The 20,946-nt window shown below is 33.7% G+C and overlaps 2 protein-coding genes across 9 annotated transcripts in view; both read left to right on the top strand.

Annotated features, from left to right (window-relative positions):
• LOC120339668 (ras-related protein Rap-1b-like) overlaps positions 1-20,946 on the top strand; it is a 352,566-nt gene that overhangs the window by 237,300 nt on the left and 94,320 nt on the right. The gene's annotated exons all lie outside the window — the stretch shown is intronic.
• LOC120338925 (receptor-type tyrosine-protein phosphatase eta-like) overlaps positions 3,556-20,946 on the top strand; it is a 51,562-nt gene continuing 34,171 nt past the window's right edge. For 3 of the 8 annotated variants that reach the window (XM_078115792.1, XM_078115789.1, XM_078115791.1), the window contains exons 1-13: positions 3,556-9,987; positions 10,467-10,652; positions 11,405-11,528; positions 12,344-12,622; positions 13,333-13,611; positions 13,974-14,246; positions 14,958-15,236; positions 15,847-16,128; positions 16,837-17,121; positions 17,880-18,161; positions 18,658-18,927; positions 19,796-20,080; positions 20,623-20,910. In XM_078115792.1, coding sequence (XP_077971918.1) covers positions 9,910-9,987; positions 10,467-10,652; positions 11,405-11,528; positions 12,344-12,622; positions 13,333-13,611; positions 13,974-14,246; positions 14,958-15,236; positions 15,847-16,128; positions 16,837-17,121; positions 17,880-18,161; positions 18,658-18,927; positions 19,796-20,080; positions 20,623-20,910 — 3,190 coding nt within the window. In that variant the 5' untranslated portion in view covers positions 3,556-9,909. The remainder of the gene's footprint in view (positions 9,988-10,466; positions 10,653-11,404; positions 11,529-12,343; positions 12,623-13,332; positions 13,612-13,973; positions 14,247-14,957; positions 15,237-15,846; positions 16,129-16,836; positions 17,122-17,879; positions 18,162-18,657; positions 18,928-19,795; positions 20,081-20,622; positions 20,911-20,946) is intronic. The other 5 variants (XM_078115793.1, XM_078115795.1, XM_078115794.1 and 2 more) reach the window with 2 other exon arrangements.

Here is a 20,946-nt window from a genome sequence, read left to right as displayed (position 1 = left end):
AGCTACCGCACACTAGGTTGGTTTCGGCCGGAGAAACGCTCATCCGACACCGTGACATGCAAATTTAAACTACAACCTGAAATTGATTGGACAAAATTTGAACCTGTCGCCATAGAGAGTGTGTCGGAAGAGTATGAAAATTCACACAAAAGAGCAAAAATTTATGCGTATTCATTTGTAAACATAGTTAAGTTAACATTAACTAAAAATTCTCTGTTACAAAGAAATCATTTAGAAAGATAACAAAATATTAAACAGTGACTTTAAATTCAAAAATCCCCAAGTCGACCAGTCAAAAAAAAATAATGCGCTTTTTTAATCATGAGATACCGGTATATCAAATTTAATAAAGCAAAATATGGCCTACATTGTGAATTTATTGTTAATTAATCACTTCAAAATTATCCAATAAACTGCAGTGGGTAATTCCATTATACCATGATAAATTAGGCTGGATATCCTACCCTAGACGAAATACAAAAGCACTGCTTATCCACGAAACAGCAATCATCTAACTTTACTACCAATTGCTGAATTTAAAACATAGTTCCAGTCGTATGAATAATAATCCATATAATGCTTGCTCACACATCTATAACTATTCTGAAAATCCCATTATACAGCAGATATCGCCTTTTGAAAATGACTTCAAAAACTCAACTCAATGGACCAAATTTAGCATTCGAACTTAGCACTGCAAGCACACCCACTGAAGAAGCGGATAAACATGGTCGCTTTTTTGTCATAACATTGCCACAAAAAATAAAAGCACGCTCGGTTGACACAATTTGGAGTGTCTCTTTGGAGCCTGTTTTATGTCACTATTGGCCTAAAATTTTATAATCTCAAAGGTTCCAATATTTGCACAAAATAGATTTGTGAATGTGTTCTCAAATACGGATTGACATATGTTTCTGCCTCGCTATTTGAAACTCTGAGCTGTGGCAAGTCTTGCCTTTTCAAAAACTCATCATCAAAACATTATTGCCATTTTTTTTCTGAAGCATGAGCGCGATCTTCCTTGTTTAGATTAACTGTAGGCGTTATATCGGATAACTCAAATTTCTCCAAAAGACCTTGCGTAATCATTGCGTATATCCTTTTTCTCTCGTGATCATCGAAGACAATAAGCGATTTGTATATTGGATTTAAAACAAACCCAAACGATGCATGTCATGTGTTTCAACTTTTTCCCTCAAGCACCCACTCTTTCCAAAAAGTTGATTGCTTCGAAAAAAGGCAATAAAAACTGTATCAGAGACTACTGATGTATTAATAATTTAGTTTATAATAAGGCAATTTCACGATCGGTTCAGAGACGTTTTGTGTCCAAATGAAGCGGTTCAGAGACGTTCTGTGTCCAAATGAAGCGACACAGATCACGTGGTACCCGATATTCGAATAGTAAAATGCCATTCGAATAATTTAATATTCGATTCGCTATTCGTTATTCGAATATTTTCCCAGCCCTAATGGTAACTGCCACGTGAATCTTGTACAGATTGAAACTTTTGTCTTTTGTCCCCAGTTAGAGGCGTTCGGCCTGTACGACAGAATCTTTATTGTCTTGATTTGATCTTCGCTGAATATGTATATCCGCTGGGTGGCGCAACACGAAAGTGTCTTTTTTACCAATACAGTACCCCCAATTTCGCGGATTTACCGTACCTAGCAGCCTAGAGAATCGCCTGAGGGCGTATACAACGCCCATTGCAAGATACCGGTATCTATAGCCTAGGTCCGTCCGAAAGGCTCAGGTGGATAACCCCGTCCAGGCAATTTATGGTCCGTTCCGGTAGTTGAAGAAATTGGTTTTCATAGGTGTCCCCCCACCCCAATATCGCAGACTTTACAAAAAAAATCAAGTGGGATTTTGGGGCTCAATCTTGCCTTGGGACATACCGGTACCGTATAGGCTCTGGAATATAATTTAAGTGGTGAGTAAAGAATAAAACCCATTTTTTGTGAATGAGGTACCGTACCGGTACCGGTATGTATTTATAGTCTACTGTTATACGGGTAGGTACGGTACCGTAACTTTGCATGAAACAATGCTCTGGCTAAAAAGTTATGAATTTATAAGAGGTAGACTATGTCGATCGTCAATTATAAAGAATAAAGACATGGCGAGTTAGCCCTCTCTCTCTCTTGAACACGCGTTGTCAATCGTCAATTATAAAGAATAAAGACATGGCGAGTTAGCCCTCTCTCTCTCTCGAACTCGCGATGTCGATCGTCACTTATAAAGAATAAAGACATGGCGAGTTAGCCCTCTCTCTCTCTCGAACTCGCGATGTCGATCGTCAATTATAAAGAATAAAGACATGGTGAGTTAGCCCTCTCTCTCTCTCGAACTCGCGATGTCGATCGTCAATTATAAAGAATAAAGACATGGCAAGTTAGCCCTCTCTCTCTCTTGAACTCGCGATGTCGATCGTCAATTATAAAGAATAAAGACATGGCGAGTTAGCCCTCTCTCTCTCGAACTCGCGATGTCAATCGTCAATTATGAAGAATAAAGACATGGCGAGTTAGCCCTCTCTCTCTCTCTCTGCTCGCAATCAACGGCTGTTAGAATAAAATGAGACTGCCGGTAGCAAAATAGAACTTTTGATATATTTAGCGTTGTTGTTGATTCAGTGCTCATACAACCAATTAATATGATGATATATTTAGCATGCTTAGATGAAAATGATAAGTTGAGACATCCTTTGCGCGTCGAGCACCGTACGGTACCGGTATGCCTTCCGACATATAAGCACGTTTTCTTGTCACTTTGTTACCATATCCTTACTATTGAAGTTGTTAGTATAAACAGCCACCTTTCCATCTCCCATTACAAGAAGTGCCTCCGCACAGTTGCAGGCTAACCCGTTAACCGCCGTCGCATGGCGAGTGGTCCATGGCGAGTTAGCCCTCATGGCGAGTTAGCCTCCACCCCCTTAGACTATCAGCTTATAAATGCTGCTGTGGGATGGGGCAAAATAAACATTTAATTAACAGCGTATTGCTGACATATAGGCCTACGGTACATATCAGCATATTGAATTAGTCTTTATTACTGCAATAGCTTAGGTGTTATAAAAGTATAACAGCCCGGAAGTTCCTATACATTCGAGGGTCTCGTGTAGTTTCGTACCTCACGTACTTCTAGTGGGCGTAGCATAACCATTTTTTAATATGTCAATCCTAACCCCCATCTGATTACACCATCCAAAAATTAAATCACTATGACATCACAATCATGTCATAGAGCTTGCCAAATATATGCATGATCGACCGAAATGGCATTGACGCCGACGATAAAGAACTGACTGACGTTATCGGTCTCTCTCCTATTGCAGTATTGGAATCATTGCGACGAAAAAATGAGAGAAATAACTGTTCGATTTCGGGTGCTCGTTTGCGCGTCTTGGATGGCAGTTCGTATAGTTTGAAGGGCTCTATTACGTCACTGTGATGTTGTAATGACGTAATTTTTGGATGGTGTAGTCAGGGTGAGGTTAGGATTGATACATGGAAAAATTGTCATGCTACGCCCACTAGAAGTATGTTAGGTAAGAAACTACATGAAACCCTACATTCGAGGGGTGTGGTATAATTTAGTACCACATGCACTTCTAGTACAGTAGTAGGCCTGGCTCAACATTTTTTAACCACCAAAATTACCCCAGCCCACACTCAGCCTGCGATGTATATTATGGAGTATTCGAATAAACTATCTATCTATCATAACGTTTTTAGATTGTGCTTTCTTTTAGCAGTTTAGTCCGTTAGTGCAGTAGTGTATTGGGCAGTGCCGTTATGAGTCGATATGGAAGCCCAGATTGTCTAGCAAAGGAGGGGGATTTGCACTCACTGTTATAATTGATGTCTTTTAATATGGTTGCTATTCTTGGAATCATAAAACTGTTCTCTACTGACACCATGCGATTCGTTTTTCACTTTTAAATTTTGTGTGATGACCTCTTAAAAATAAATACCTATTATTTGTTACATGTGTTATGGTTCTTCATCCTTTTTCATTCTATTCTCTTGCTATGCGAAAGTGGGAAGTTTTTTTGAGTGTACCAGTATTGTTAGAGGTAAGATAGACCACGGCTTCGCCTTGGTTTTCCTGTCCATATATTTGAGAGTCACCCTCTTGTTTTTTTTATCAAAGGCATTTGTCTATATATGATCCATACTGATATCAAAGATCAAATCTTATGATTTCACATTTATTATTAAAAAACATTATTGTTAAAAACTCAGATATGTAGGGAAATGTGTCTGTTCAGGTGTATATATACTTTGTGCATTTGTGCAGTGGCTATGGGTGCTATAGTTGCATATATAAGTAGATTAGTGTGTGTATTCATTTTAAATTGTTTGTTTACATGCCTATATGTCTAATCCGTAAGTTAAATCTTTAACACATTTAAATTGTACTCTGCAAATCACAACATGGAAAACGATTCGAAATGGACAGTACAACTTGAATTTTTAAAATTGAACTAATGACTAACGAATGTCAGATTGTAAATCCTATACATGGTTTGAAAACTTGTCTTCAAGACACTCTGTGCTCACCGACTGACCCAGCTTGCAGTCTAATAATTTTGGTGCTTGATTCTCCACACTTCCACCAACCCAAACTCGTCACAATTAATATGCCTCCAACACAGGGGTGGGCAAGGTTTTCGGACTGGGGGCCAAAAATTTTGCCCATTTAGACTGGTGAGCCATGTAAGTATGAAGAAAAGGTTGCATTTTATGGACAGTGGAAAACGATAAGCCTCATGCCAAAACTCAATTTGATTGCAGTCCCAACAAATTCATTGAGCTATTTTTGCTAAAACAGCAAAATTTGGTTTTCGGTTGTGACAGCATCAGGCGGGCCAGATTGAATTACTTGACAGGGTGGATTTGGCCGCGGGTCGTAGTTTGCCAATGTCTTCTCTAACAGATGTGATAACAATGCCAGATTAATAATAATTTTCTGGCAGTGATGTTTTTGATACAATCCCTTTTTCTTCCATATTCTTTGTTTATTTTGATCAAAGTGGGGAGGGGAATTGTATAGGTAAGTTGGCTTGGGACATCAGCATCATACTCTTTTGTACATATTGAGCGGTGCATACGGATTAGGTAAAATAATGAAAGGGTAACTCAAACAGGAAAGTTAAAATACAATTTTATCTTAATTAATTTGTAAACACAACTTCTGTCTTTTTTATGAAACTCCAATGTGCCACGGATCGGACGTGATAAATTCGACTATTAGTTGAAACTGAATCACTCGGTTTCTTCCGGATTTTCATCAACTGTCTTGAGTAGGCAGGTGTTAGCATTTAACAATGGAAGTTTCGTTGGCGTATTTCCTCATTACTTTGTTGAAATGCATTTACTACTTAATTATTTTTAATTAAGTATGAAACATTGAAGTACTCAATGTGATCAATTATCAATTATCCTTTCCCATGCTTGATCAGAAACTTTTTTGCTTAGATTAGTCAACATCCTGTAAGTTGAGAAATATTTTGCGCTGATGATAAAGCTCGGATGGAGCTTCTATGAATATTTCATATTGAGCCATGGGTGATGTGGTCAAAATATAACTATTTGGCTGTTGCCACTAGTTTATAGTGTTCTGTCTTAGATAAAGCACAATATCAGGTTGGCATTGAGGATATTGTTCAAATTTTTGATTCATAATTTTTTTTTCAATTTTTTTTATTTCATTTCAGTACAATAAATAATAAGTGTGGGAGGAATAAATGGTATAGTATGTGGGTATTTAGTAGGTTTCGTTTTTATCGTTATTTTTCTATAGGCTTTGGCTAAAAGTTTTCATTGTTTTATGTTGAAATAAGAAATTTAAACCATGTATATTAATATTCTCAACCTCGTTTATATTAAAATATATTTTCTTCCTTCAATTTTTTTTATGAAAATATAGCAGTATAAGACTTTTATGTAAAAGTTTGTGTTGCTAACCCTATATAGAAGATTATCTATTTTATTTTGAAGTTGATTGTGTTGATTTTTTCGTTATGTAAGGGTAATGTATCTATTAGTGGAGGTTAGCAGTTTGTTGTATTAATATGAAGCATGTTTCTCATCGAGTCATATAAGTGGTTGCTATGTTCGTCACATCGTTTGAAGTTACAATCCCAAAAAACATCATTGACTTGCTTATAAAGCCACTAATTCTGTCTGTTGTCTTTGCTGTTTCGTTGCAAGCACCAATTGACATTTCTTGTGCAATATCGTGGTATTTTCTCCACACTTTGTAAGAGATACTTTATCATGTTTTTTGATTTATTGTTTTTACATGCACTTACAAACTTGTGGTTTATCAAGTGAGGCCTTCGATAATCTACTTGTAATAAACAAGATCGAGCTTGATGAGTACGAATAAATATTTCGAGTTTAGTATTGTTATGTTTTGCATTCTACTTCTTTATTACATTGATCTATGTCCACGGTAAAATGAGAGATTTGCTCTAGTGCTGAAGATAATTACACTCGGATGCAATTTTTATTCATCAATTGTGCGTCACTTAGAGGCTTTGCTTATTTTGCAGTTAGTTCCGCGTAGTTTTGTTATTTGAATACCATCTGTTGTCTTCTTGAATAATGAACTGAATTGATCTATTTCTTTTATAATTTCTTCATATCACGGACACTTTATAAATTAATGTGGTCTTGAAGCTGTTTTTCTTCTGTGTTTGAGTCGTGCATTTGTAAAGTGGTTTTATAGGAAGGCTCCTCGGATTGAAGAATCATCTGGTAGACTATTTGCATTTGAAGTGAAAGTGGCTATTTATGAAAAAGTCAAATATGAAATTATGCCATTGTTAAAAAGCAAGGATTGTGCAACCTATTTTTTCAGTTTTTATTATTACCAAACTGTATTTTTTTCATGATGTTTGGAGGTAGCTTATTCATGACTAGGGAAAGATATTTGATTTTAATAATATCTGTAAAAATTTGATTTTACATATCTAGTTTACTGAATCGAATTTGAAAGACTAATTTGAGGGTAGTTTCTACTATAGTTTTGGACATCCTTGAATCAAGTAATTCTAAATTGTACTTTTATTTTTATCCTTGACACTGATTAAACAAGTTTTTTTGAGATTTCTTGTACGCTGTGATTTACAATTTATGATTATTGTATTAGTTTGCTAAAAATAGTACCATACTAAAATTATATGATATGATTGGTAGTATAGACTTAGGAGAAAATCATTATATATTATACAGTACTACTAATAAATGTTGCTTGACAACAAATCATTATTACCGGTACATGTGAATTATTTGATATGGAAGTTATGTTATGTAAAAGCTGATCTAATCTGTAACAATTTTTAAAATTCTACAGAAAGATCTTTGATTAGCAAACTTTTTTGTGTGATAGTAGCCTAAATAGAGTTAAATTCAGTTCGTTTTTCTAATTTGCCTTTTATTAGTTCATTTCTAACACATAACATTTAATACGTATGACAGTTTTACGCCACAATCAATTTTTATTTTCATCAAGTTTTCAGAAATTGATAATTTCTTTTTCATGAACCATCAAGTTAATGATGCAATGCTAAATGTCATTTTATTTGATTTGTCTTATTATTTTTACTACATTACTATGGTAGCACAGATTGCTTAAGGGCATTTAAAGGTCACTCAAGTAATTACACCCTCTTGTAATAGTGTTATGCTATGAAATGTATATTACTTCTTCTGTTACATGTATAGGATTAAACCTCAATTTTATTTGTGATTTGAGAGAACTAAAGTGTATTAGACAGGAAGTAGGTTGCATTAGAAATCAGAATTCTGTCATGTTGACTTATCTCTGAGTAATAATTTTCGGAGTTTAATGTAGAAAGTATCCAAGACTATACGATTATCCATCTTATTACGGTAATATGTGGGTAGGTTTGATTGTAGTAGGCATGGGAAAAGCCATATTGTTGTACTGTACTATATTAGCATTGTAGCATATTACCGGTCCATATATGGAAACATAGAAAAGAAGATTGAATATTTTTAAAACGCCTAGTTCTAATCTGCTATGTACAGTAGCTCAAAGCACTCTGCGTTTTTTAAAGTATTCCATATATAGCATAGGTCGAAACCCTAACGAAAGTAAAATTAACTGCACCTTCATTCATCTCATCTTTAGTGGAAAGTCATGGTTTGTTTTGCTATATGCTTGATTGATGTTAATTACTTCACTTCCTGATGCTGTAATATCGGACTATTATGAAAGAAGTATCCCTATAAATATTGCAAACATATTAATATTTGTGTATCCGGCATCACATATTTTAATTTCAAATCAAGATAGATCATTATAGTCATCCATTGATTTAGCAGAAGACTTTCATCTTGAGAAAATATTTTTAAATTTTGTCTTATTATTTTTATTTTTGCTGGGGTTAAAAATAGCATGCCAATTATTGTTCAACTATAATTCGAAAAATTGAATTAAATTTGCCAGGTAGATAATCGAATATCAAATGTTGAAAAAACTTTTTACTGTGTTGTGCAATCAATTTTGTATTCTGAATTTTACTTCGTAAGATTATTCATTGTTATAATGTTATATTTTGAATTTTATTTTAAAATACTGTAATTGTCCATATTTACATGAGAAAAGGTACCAGATATTGTTATTAATAAAGATCAAACATTCGCTACAAGCTAATTTGGTGACTGTTCTTCTTGGAAGCCCCTAAAGTGCCTGCTTAAAGACAATAGAGCCTTGTTAGGAGCTAAAAATATTTTACGAAAATTTTATGCAAAATTATCAGATGAATAAGGAAGTAAATAGGCCTTCTTCGTAAACAGCATATCTTTATTTTTCAATATGCAAACGAAGTATGTTTGAATTTGATACAAAAAAAATGTTGAATATTTTCATCTTTTTCTTTACAATATTTCAATCAAGGGAACTGTACACTTCAGCCAAGCATAATATAAGTATGGTTGCCTATATTAAAATGAAATTATACACGATAAGGACTTTTCAAGAATTTTCAGACTTTAAAATATCTGGTAATTTTACTATATTTGTTACTGATGTTATAAAATTTATTATAAAATAATAAGCTTCCTGGTTCCGCCGTTGTTGTGGAATTACCACATCCAATTATTCCCTCAGCATCATTATTTTGCTGATGCTATGGAAGTATTGGAATGAATATTCATTATTCATAATAGAAAAGTAAATATATATTTTGTACAAAAGGAGGAAAATTTCTTCTATCAAATATTAGGAAAAACCCAATTTTTTGCATATAATGATATACCATGTCATTATATTGCATGTGTGTGCTAAATGCTTGTGTAAAAAGTTTTTTGTCGTCTTCTTGGAAGGCTTACCCTAAACTTTTTCTTTTCGTTGCATATTTCGCACTTGCTATTATGTTACATATTTGCTGTTTATTGAATGGATTGTATTCACTAAGGTGATATAGACTATCAGTTTGGAGCCATAATGGCAAGAGAATTTAAATTCAGATTATAGGAATTACTTTTCTGTGAATGTTTTTGACACTGGTAAATCATATCTTCTGAATGAATTAATTGATTTGAGAAATTACGGTAGTTTAATTGAAATAATTTAGAATGCCTAGTTAGTAGAATGTTTGAAGGTCAGGAATTAACTCAAGAGATTTTATGATTTATCCACAGTCCTCTTGCCAAAGTATAAATGTGCACCTGTTATTTGCCCCAATTGAAACATAATTCATTCCGGATAAATTATCTATTATATTGATATTAGTTATTCCTGTTTTTCATTTGTACATATACATTTCAGAAGTTAATATTCATTAGTTTAATTTAGTTTGATAATTTGGAATAAAAAATTGGGTCACACAAAAGTCTCTTCCTCATTGGATCGATTTTTACAATATGCAAGGATGTTGCCTAAGTAAAATGAAGGCTCGTACATTCTTCATTTCGCTGTTGATCTTTGTATGTTTAATTCAGGTAAAATACAAATCAGTGCTTTTCTATGACATAGAAATATCTTATTTATTCAGATTAGATCATTGAATTCTTTCGTTTTTTATAATTTTATTATTGAGGTCATAAATTGGGGCAAAAAGGGTACTAATAGAAGTATAAGATTTTTTCAAATTGAAAAATTCTATTTTCATACCAAAGTGTACCAAACAACAGTAATATCATTATTTTAATAATGTTCTAATATTTAAACTTTGTTTATTTCATTCATAGTTATATTTCACTCCGTGCTGTTATAAAGTTTTTCAATACACGAGTTATATCACAGTCATGGATCATGGGTCCATGGCATTAAAATATATTATGGTTTTCCCTGATTTTCAGTGAATTTGTTTTGTTGCAGCGGAATCCAATCTATTCAGAATACCAAATTGTGCTTACATCGACTCTTAAAAAATGTTTAATTTTGTGTGTAAGATGGGATATTTACTTTACTTTTTAAGATTTGTCATGGATTGGAAAAACCGGCAATATCAAGTATAACCGCAACTGCGACTGAAATTACTGTTTCATGGACAAATGCATCTGCAGATAACTACAGCATTATTATAGTGCCATCGGATTCAGTCACATCATCCGCGGACAATATCCCACTCTCAGATATAAAGCTTAACACAACAAGTCTTCAAGTATGGTTTTTTAAATTTTATATCTTTTTTTTTTATGTTTGGTAATATTAATGGGATGACAATATGGTGAAATTCTTTGTGAAGCAGTCTGGGTATGTTCCATGAACACCTGACTTCTGACATATTCATCTGTTCGGGCCAAAGCACTACGGTAATTACTAATAAGCACAAGGAAATGAATTTCTCTATGCTTTCACTGTCAGTGATGCCATGATATGAGAGCACAACTTCCTGATTCATCAATTCATGATGCTGTTAATTTGGCTTGCATTCAGAACGGGAGTTCAATCGAATAAACATGCAGGATTACAATATTAATTAATATTTGATCACATAAATAAAGCATAGGCAAGCATACTTTGATTGCCTGTTGAGAATTCTTAGTCTACTCAATACTATTAGTGTTTCTGTCATGAATTTTGTTTTTGAATATCAACATTTGAAGTTTGGGTACTCTCGTAATATTTGTACCAAGTTATGTTTGGGCCATAATTTTTTCCGATTTTCCTTTTTTCTAGTTCTGTTATGAGCTCGGGGACTGCTGTGTTAGCCAATGTATACACCCTTTGCCTATAGTAGTCAGTTGATGTGAAGTAGGCGAACAAAATTAGTTACCTCCATATTGATAAACATACTTCTGAAGCCCGAAGTTTGAAATTTGATCTCTGACTTCAGAAGGATGCAATATCTCACTCCAGCTAAGACTCCTCAAATAACAGTATAGCCGAGTATATAAACTTTTAATATCACAGATAACATCTTCAATTGAAAGTGATGGTACCACTAGTATCTCTCCAAATAAAGAATACACAATCTCAGTTTTTGCTGTTAACTCGACTGCAAGTGAAGAATCTGATCGTAGGAACATATTTACTAGTGAGTAATGCTTGTGCTATAGTTAATTTATGAGTGGTTAATAAGATAAGTGATACTATACTATACTGTACGGTGACCGTACATTTGAACCCATGTACATTTGAACCCATGCGTATATCCACGGGTTCAATCTATATGCGGGTGCTAAAACCCATGGGTTAGGGTTAGTATGGGTTTAACTATCCGTGATACAAAACAAATTCCATAGGTGCAATAGCATACAGGTGCAATTGTCATGGGTTCAAATGTACGTGGGTTCAAATGTAATGGAACCTACTGTACACATTCAAACATAAATCCTATTTAATGGAAAGTTTACAGCAAAAAAATTTGACTATATTATTCGGAAAAATTTTCAGAAGTTTCACAAAATCATTCGTGCAGTAAATTATGTATAATGTAGTATGATATACAATGCAATATACATACTAGTTAGACAATTTATGAAATTTAAATTTAAAATAATATCAAGTAACCTATCTATTTCTTTCCATGAAGATCACTTTTTATAAAGAATTGTGTCTGTGATAAATATCCAAGATGTTGATGACTATAATACTACCAGTACCAGGCCACCTACCAGCTGTATGTACACTTGCTTGTGAACTAAGCCTGCCAACCCAGCAAACATCCTTCATTTTGTGTGTAACGCTGTATTATATTTGTTAATAAATTGTCTCAATTTTTTCCAGAGTATGATCATTGCATTAGATTTAAAAAATGTTGAACACCGACCCCAGACTCTAATTTCTTAGTCCTGATTGAAACGGCAGTTTTTGTAATTGTTACAAAAAATAATTTTTCTCTTATTCCAGGACCTGGAAAACCATTAAACGTTGTCGTGTCACGATATGCAGAAAGTCCGACGGACTCAATTTTTGTCAATTGGACAGAGCCTACCGGTGGATCATCTTTCTACAATGTCACAATAAAATATACTAATGGCACAGTTGCCATTTTCGAAACTGATATTATGGCGACAAATTATACTGCAATTGGTTTGACCTCAGGTGTCTCTTACACTACAACAGTTGTTGCTGGAAATCAGAATAGAGAATTTGGGATTCCAGAAAATTCTAACATTCAAGGAACAGGTAAATTTTTTCAAATACAGCATCGTTTTTTTGTACTCCCTTTGTGATCATATTAATTTCAATTATTTTTTATAAATGCCGATACCAAATTGGAATTTAATCGTTATTTTTGATAATTTGGATTACATTTATTGAATATCCACAGAATTGGAAAAAAAATATATGAAGTTTATTTTTTTTGAATATGTGATTGAAGTCTTCACTGTTTTTATCACTGTTTAATTTGTAAAAAGGCTGTTTTAAGAATAATTACAGTGTCAGGTATTTTGCAGTTACGAATCTTCTCTGGTCAAAACGAATATCAAGTTATTTTATAATGTTGGTTTCATTAAGTCTCACAAGTGAAAATCAAAAAATTGTGGAAAGTCAAGTTAATTTTGCTTCAAGTAAATATTGAATTGTGAGAAAAGTTCTACAATTTAGTAATATTTATATACATGTTGACCGCAAAAAACAGAACCAAGGGTATTTGTAACATATCCTAGCTAAAACATACTTTTGTGCCAAAGATTACTAAAACTTTTGGGTACAATCATACTCAAACAGAAATTCAAGTTTTGAATGAATGTTCTTTACTTTCCCAACGGTAATTAAAAATATATTTCTGTTCTTTTTTTATTTGGGTTACCCGTATATGGAAGCATCTGTCATTGTTCAATCTTCTTCTCTGATTTGTAAATTAACCATTTTCATTTTTCTTGCTATTTCAGAACCGTCGCCACCATCTCAGTTGGCATCTCCATCTGTTACTGCAACATCTATCAGCCTTACTTGGAATCCCCCAAGTATGGGTGAATGGAATTCATACAAGATTTATGTAAATGGCAGTTCCTGGTCAAATGTTGATCCATCTCTCAATTCTAGTAAAGATTTAACTGCTGCAACCGTAACAGGGCTCAATGCTAACACTGATTACAGTTTTGAACTTGTTACAATCTCAGATGCAAACCTGGAATCTGAGAAATCGATGTCATATGTAAATGGGACAGGTAGGATTGTCATAATATCTTGTTGCTATATGAGACTATCCCATTTGAATAACAGAAGTTTTTTTACTACTCGTGTGCATGATGGCTCAGTGCAGAGATTTCCTGTTTCAGCTCTCTCTATTTCCTCCTTCACTATGCATGAAAACTCTCATTTTATTTTTTCAGTTTTTAAAGGATCCTAAGCTGTGATACATACGCACAACTTGTGCTCTGTTTTTAATTAATAACAATTTAAAATGTGTCCATGAATTTGTATTACCATAACACTAAATAACCAAACAATATTCCGAAAGCTACACCGAATACAAAGTTATATTTATGTATTTCGGTTGAGACCAATGAATTTTATCGTTGATTTTCAGCTCCTGGTTTGGCCACGAATATTGAGTTGATAAGAACTGATGATAGGACTAGGTCAATCAACGTAAGCTGGAACGCACCGACTGGGGGATCATCAAGTTACGATGTATTATTATACGGAGGGGAAAATTCACCAAGCTATATGAGCAGCAATGAGTCACCAATTACTTTTTTTAATATCACTCCTGGTATAACGTATAATGCATCGGTGACAGCTGTAAATAAGTATGATATCCGTGGAGGAATGGCTTATGCTTCAAGTAACGAAGGCACAGGTACTAGAGAAAAATATTCTATTTCTTAATTAGAATATGGTGAAGATTTGATAAAATAAAAAAATGGTGTGTTCTTTTCTGTCCCCATGAACCACTTCTCTGTATTGTATGCTTATGTATTAGTATTTTATAATTTGAAAAATACAGGGTGACCCCCCCCAAAAAAACTCATTCATTTCTTATTTCTACTAAAGAAGGAAATTTATCTAAGTTTGTTTTCACTTAACCCCCCAAAAGTTTAAGTAATTTAGGACGATTTACACAAAAGCTTGCATTTTTATCTCATAATACCAATTTAAAATATTAATCGATGCAAATAAAATGCAACAAATAATAACCTGAAAGAACGAAAATTATGAATGCTACCAATAGAAATAATTTCATGAACGTCCATTGAATGGCATTCAACAAATGCAAATTTTGTCAAAAAATATGAGCAAATGAATAATTTCACAAAGTAGTGCGGAATGCTGGGAATTCACAATGTTTCTCGCGATGTTTGGTCATGCTACAGTGTTGACACCAACAGCGGTTCACCAGTCAACTTTGAAATTGCCAGCCCTAGTCACAATGGTTGCTTGCAACTCTTCTGTCCAATTTTAGTTGGGGACTAGGGTCTTTGTTCCGTGCAATCTTGTATTATAATTTGCAAAGACTTAAATATCTTTATCCAGATTTATGTAAGTAATCAATTTTGCGTTTATTTTTCAGATCCCATTCCTCCCACTTCTCTCAATATTTCCCTGATTACTACGAATTCTGTTGTACTGACATGGGCACTCCCGATGGAAGGCGATTGGACTGGTTTCAATTTATTTTTCAATGGTTCTCTACATTCCAACACTGATCCATCTCTTCTTTCTGCAAAAGATCGAACCAATGTCACAGTAAAGAATCTTTCACCAAATTCTGATTACATTCTCACTCTCAGATCTGTGTCTTCGAGTAGTTATAGTTCTGCAGATTCACCTACTGTGTCATTCACAACAGGTAACTATTTGTGAATTACATTAGTTTTTCCATTTATCATAGTCACTGTGGAATTTATCATCTTTTTCAGCAAAATACAATTTTCATATTGAATTTGATTTGCTGCCTAAGAAATTTATTTTGGAAAGCTTCAAATTGAAATAAATTTCTATCAATTCAGTACTTTGAATAAAATCTAACAGAATTCCAAAGTTCCTATTTGATTTGAATCAACTTGCCTGTACATATACTCCTATCCTTAATGTATTTACATATTCTCTGTATACAAATGCTGCTTCATTTATATTTTGAATGCATTTGGATGTATTTACATAAGTATAATCTCATTTCTTTGTATCAAAGTTGAGAAATTGGAGGTAATTCACAATATACTCAGATTCCAGACTCATAAGTTACTCCTAAAATTGTGACTCCGGCACCACCTCCAAAATGTCCCAATCTCAAGTTTTTATAATGAAAAAAAACTTAGGCAGTTACAATTCTTATTTAATGGGCTTCTAATAGGAACACTTGGCCAGCTTGACCCCCACTCCAATGAAAATTTGTCAAACTCCAACTCCTAACATCAATTCAAAATGCATTTCATGATCTTATTTATAAAATATTTCAGTTCCTCTGCCTGTCAGTGATGTGAAGATTGCGCAAAATTCTGCTAATCCTACGAACTCATTGGATGTGACTTGGACCGCACCAAACAACAGTGCTGCATCATATCTAGTTTTGTTATTCAATAGTTCTAGCACAGTGCCAGAGCATCACGCAACCGTTTCAACCACCCATGCTACTGTTACTGGTTTGACACCCGGAGAAAGTTATTTCGCATCTGTGTATGCAAACAATAAAAACGACCTAAGGAGTGAAGTGGTCAACTCTACTGATATAAATGGAACAGGTATATTATACTTCACATGTCATATTTTGATATTTTTTACAATAATCTCTTATTTTAGACATTTTTAATCAACGATAGCAGTTAGCAATGTTGTTTACTGACAAATTTAGTGAAGTAATATTTTTCGCATTAAATCTTTTTTTTGGGTTCATTTTGGCTATGATGATCTCAAAAAAATTTTTTTTTTGTGAAATTTCTTTCAATTGTGAGCAGGGAATATTGTGGTTATTAAGATTCTATAGATTTATTTATGAAAATTGATTTGAATCTGAACCCCTTGCACTCAAAAGTAAAGTCCAAGCAGAGTTATGACTGTCTATTGAAATAATTGATTGGGCTAGAAATAGGGTACTCCCGTTGTATGTGTACCAGGTTAGGGTTAGTTTCATTCCGAGTTCGGGGACTGTTTGTGTTAGCCAAGTGAATATACCCGTTGCCCATAGGCTTCCAGCTCTTTACACAACTTGATGTATAATTCAACAGAATAGGAGTTAAATTTAAGCATTACCCTTGTATAAGGCAGGTGTCACCATTTGCTTATTTATTTGTCTACCTTTACAAAATGAAAGGGTGGCCCTTGTTATAAAGGTTATACAGTGCAAATATGGGATTGTATCAGATTTAATAAACTGAACCAAATATTTCATGTCCTGCTCTGATCTATCTAATTTTGTTTGTGTATTATGAAAATTCATTTTTCTTGTACAGATCCTGTGCCTCCAACCAACTTGAGAGTCAAGAGTTTTACCGGCATAAGCACTACAACTGTGCCTTTGATGTGGACGATTCCTGAGGGCTTATTTATAAGTTATAAGCTATATGTCGATGATTCTGTGTGGTATAATACCGATCCATCACTAAATAACACAAATACTGTTACTGATGTCACTGTGAGTGGATTGAGCCCAAATAAGCTGCATAAATTTGAGATGACGACTATATCAAAATTGGGTTACGAGTCCGCCAAATCGGAACCTGATCATAACATAACAAGTAGGTTGTTGTTATTATTTTTCAAATATTTTGGTTTTGTTTATAGAATTAAATATATAAAATGCTTTGATGTATCAGAAATGTCCAAATAACAATCATATCATAAAATTGCAACACTGCATTACTCTGACTTATCTTTTATTTATTTATTCTCTTCCATCGCCATGGATGTTCTAATCATTCATTTTAGACATGGATTTTTATGATATTTGAAATTAAATCCAATTTTTTTTTGTTTCCGAATTATTTATTTTGAAAAGTTTGTTTTAGACTTGGTATTAAACAGAATAAAAATATTAATGGAGTATTATGTGTCATCATGTCACATTGTGGATATTGCCTATACTTTGACTTTGAGTACTTTTATTTCGGTACTTCGCCAGTAACCCTGGCCTCCCCCACGCAGGAGGGCTAAAACAGTGTTTATAAAAATAAATACAAGTACAGTACCAGCACTATGAATGAATATTAAAGAGTTTTTGTGAATATCATATTTTGTTTTTAGTTTTTCGAAATCAGTGTTGCATGTTGCTGCAAAATACTCGTACTAAAATAAACAACAGGATTTATTTTTGTCCAGGGTGACCACCCAAAAAACATAACCCAGGTCATATATTCTAAAGAGAATAAACTTCTGTGCAAAGCGTCTTAGATTACTGACACTTTTGGGTACAATCGTACACTAACTTTTGGGTCACCCTGAAAATTTTTCTTTCTCTTATTCATCAATTCATATTGTTTGTCATTTCAACTTTCAGAACCGGATGCTGTGTCAAACGTCACCATTCTCGAAAACATGAGTGATCGTGCACGTTCTCTCAATGTCACATGGATAGCTTCTTCGACCGGTTCCCACTCTTATTTTGTTTCACTACTTTATTTGAACAATACACTGGAGCAATCCCAGAATACAAATCTTACCAATGCTATTTTCAATAACCTACTACCTGGAACAACCTTCAATGCGTCTGTTGTGGGATTAAACAAGGATAACTTAGTTGGGGATACTGTTGTTTATTCAAACTCTCTTTATGGGACAGGTTAGTATATATTTTTGGTTGAATTTTGAGTCATTATAAAAAATAAGTACTTTCTTGGTACTCCCGTAGTGTGTATTAGTGTTACCAGGTTAGGGTTAGGCCATAAATTATTTCATTCCGATTTCAATTTTTTTTTTCATTCAATCACGAGTTCGGGGAATTTTGTGTTAGCCAAGTGAATATACCCCTACCCATAGGTTTCAATTAGTTTTCTCCATTTTGTTACACACACTTCTAGAGCGCCCTTCTCTGAATGCGGCCCATTACAAAATAACCTCGGCCATCCCATAATATATAGAGGGTAAAAAATTCACCCATGTTTTTTTTTAATCCATTTTTGTATAAGTCAATTTTTGTAGAATCGTTCCAGGATTTTCGGGCACAGTTTTTTTTAACTTTATTCAAAACCTAATCTGATTAGAAAGGAAATATTCAAACCTAAATAAATATTATAGCTAATTTTGTCTCTTATTAACAATAAGTGTTTTGTTTTCAGCACCTCTTCCTCCTGCAAATATTACGGCACATTCCGTGACCAATTCTTCTGTTATCTTGAAATGGGTGAACCCAACATACGGGAATTATCACAATCTTAGTCTCACATCAGACATGGCGATACTTACAATGTCTCCTGTACTTGATGAAGCAAATATTACAGAAACGCAAGTTACAACTCTCGATGGGAACACAAACTATACTTTCCGACTTAGAACTGTTTCTGATTTCGGATCATTGTCTGAATCTATCTCTTCTAGAGTGCTAACCTGTGAGTTGCTTTAAATATTTAATTTTTCAGCCTGTGTTTTTTTTTTCTGAACCTGTTTTCTTGATCGTAATAACATAAAGTGCTTTTATGTCTCGCATTAATCGGTATTTATTGTTTCGCAATTCTACACCACAATTCTTTAGTCTTAATAACGCCAGTACCCCTTAGTGTTTTTGGTGCTTGCTTTCGCTCACAGATCAATCCTAATTTCTGCGTGAGTGTGTTCGTTTTGTTTCGAGTAAATTTCCTATAAACAAGGTTCTCAAAGCAGTTTCATCTTTACATTTTAAAGTTTTCCACTATTTCCAATTTTCTTGCCGAAATGAATCTGAATTTTATTTGGAAAATAGTAGTAGTACTTTCCGTTAGTATGTAACAGATACTATTGTCAAAATTGCTATTGTTGACTCATGATTTCATTCAAAAAATGTTAATTTCATTCATTCAGCTGTGCACTGCAATTTGAACAAGCGGTATTCTCAAAATATTTTTACAAATTCATCCAATTGTGGATTTATTTGAAACAAAGTCCTGATGACTTAATAAGTATAATACATAACTGTATACCAAGACGATGATGTACTGGTTGTTCTGTTGAATTGTTGTTTTCGCGATAAAATTATGGATAATTTTTCTTATACTGCTGGACCAACAGTTTCCAAATTATCAATGATGAATGTTCTACATAGAATGCTATTAATTTTTTTTTTTTAATTTATCTACTTTGTTTCCTGGGACTGGTGTTTTACCCACATACTGGTATTTTCAAACTGCAAATGTAGTTTTTACATATTTATTTCTGTGAGTTACCCGTGCTTGGTTGGCTGTCATATATCATGTTAATTAACTTTGCTGTCTTTTTGTTTAGTGCCTGATCGTCCACAAAACACAACACTGGACACTCCGACTACAAATGCATCCAATTCTCTGATTGTAAGCTGGTCTCATAGTGGTGTTGGTTTGCATCAAGAAGTTGAATTATGGTCAGAAAAAAATAATGATTCTGTTTTAACTCTATCAACATTGCCTAACTCTGAAAGTAGAAAAAGATTTAGTGACCTGGTACCTGGAGAAATATATAATGCGAGAGTCACTCATGTTAATGCAATGGGAAAAGGAGAAACTGCCTATGTTGAAACTCCACGCAGAACTGGTAATTGGAAGTTCGTTTGTTTGTTTCATGTGAATGGACTCAAATTAACAATTTAAAACTTTCAAAATTTGTTTTTACTGTAGTTTGTTGAAAATTATTATTTAAATATTAAAAAATGATGAAATTTGAAAAAATAAAATTAAAATATGATTAAAAGATAAAATGCCACGTTTTGCTACCTTGGAATTAATATGGAAAATCTTGATATTGCCACACTTTTATTGAACTTGGCGAATTTTTATGATAGAATAGGATTTTCATATTTATTCCGGGGAGAGGAAATCCTATAATAGAGAATAATCATATTACAAATGATATATTACATGATCTTACATTAATAATTACATTACCAGTTTATGTCTGGGATTCGAATAGTTTACCACTTAGTACCTATTTTAGATGCATAGACCTATTTGCTAAATATGGACAGACTTCTCAGTGTGTTTATATTAAGTTGAAATGAAATACATCTTTCCAAGTTTTCAGGCTAAAGTTTCCAAGCGGAACAAACTATTTTTTAACTTTAACCTTTTTTTGTTCAGAGCCTTTGATGCCGGTACTTAATAGCAGCATTGAGGTCACGGCCAATACAGTTTCACTTTCATGGTCTTATAACTCCAATAATAAAACATATGTGCAAACGGGATATGAGTTGATGGTCAATGGAAAACTTCATTCTAATACGACACCGACCTTAGCAATGTACACTGGCACAAATGTAGTCGTAGATGGCCTGTTGTCAAATAATGGATATAACTTTACGCTTGTTGCAATTTCTGGACCAAGCTTTGTCGCAAAATCACACTCAGCACATGCAACATCCTATACGCGTAAGCTATTTTTTAAATATTATTCGAGGTCACAAT

The sequence above is a fragment of the Styela clava genome, chromosome 9 (genome assembly GCF_964204865.1).
Source record: "Styela clava chromosome 9, kaStyClav1.hap1.2, whole genome shotgun sequence".
NCBI lineage: Eukaryota > Metazoa > Chordata > Ascidiacea > Stolidobranchia > Styelidae > Styela > Styela clava.
This window is presented reverse-complemented; position numbering and strand designations above follow the sequence as displayed.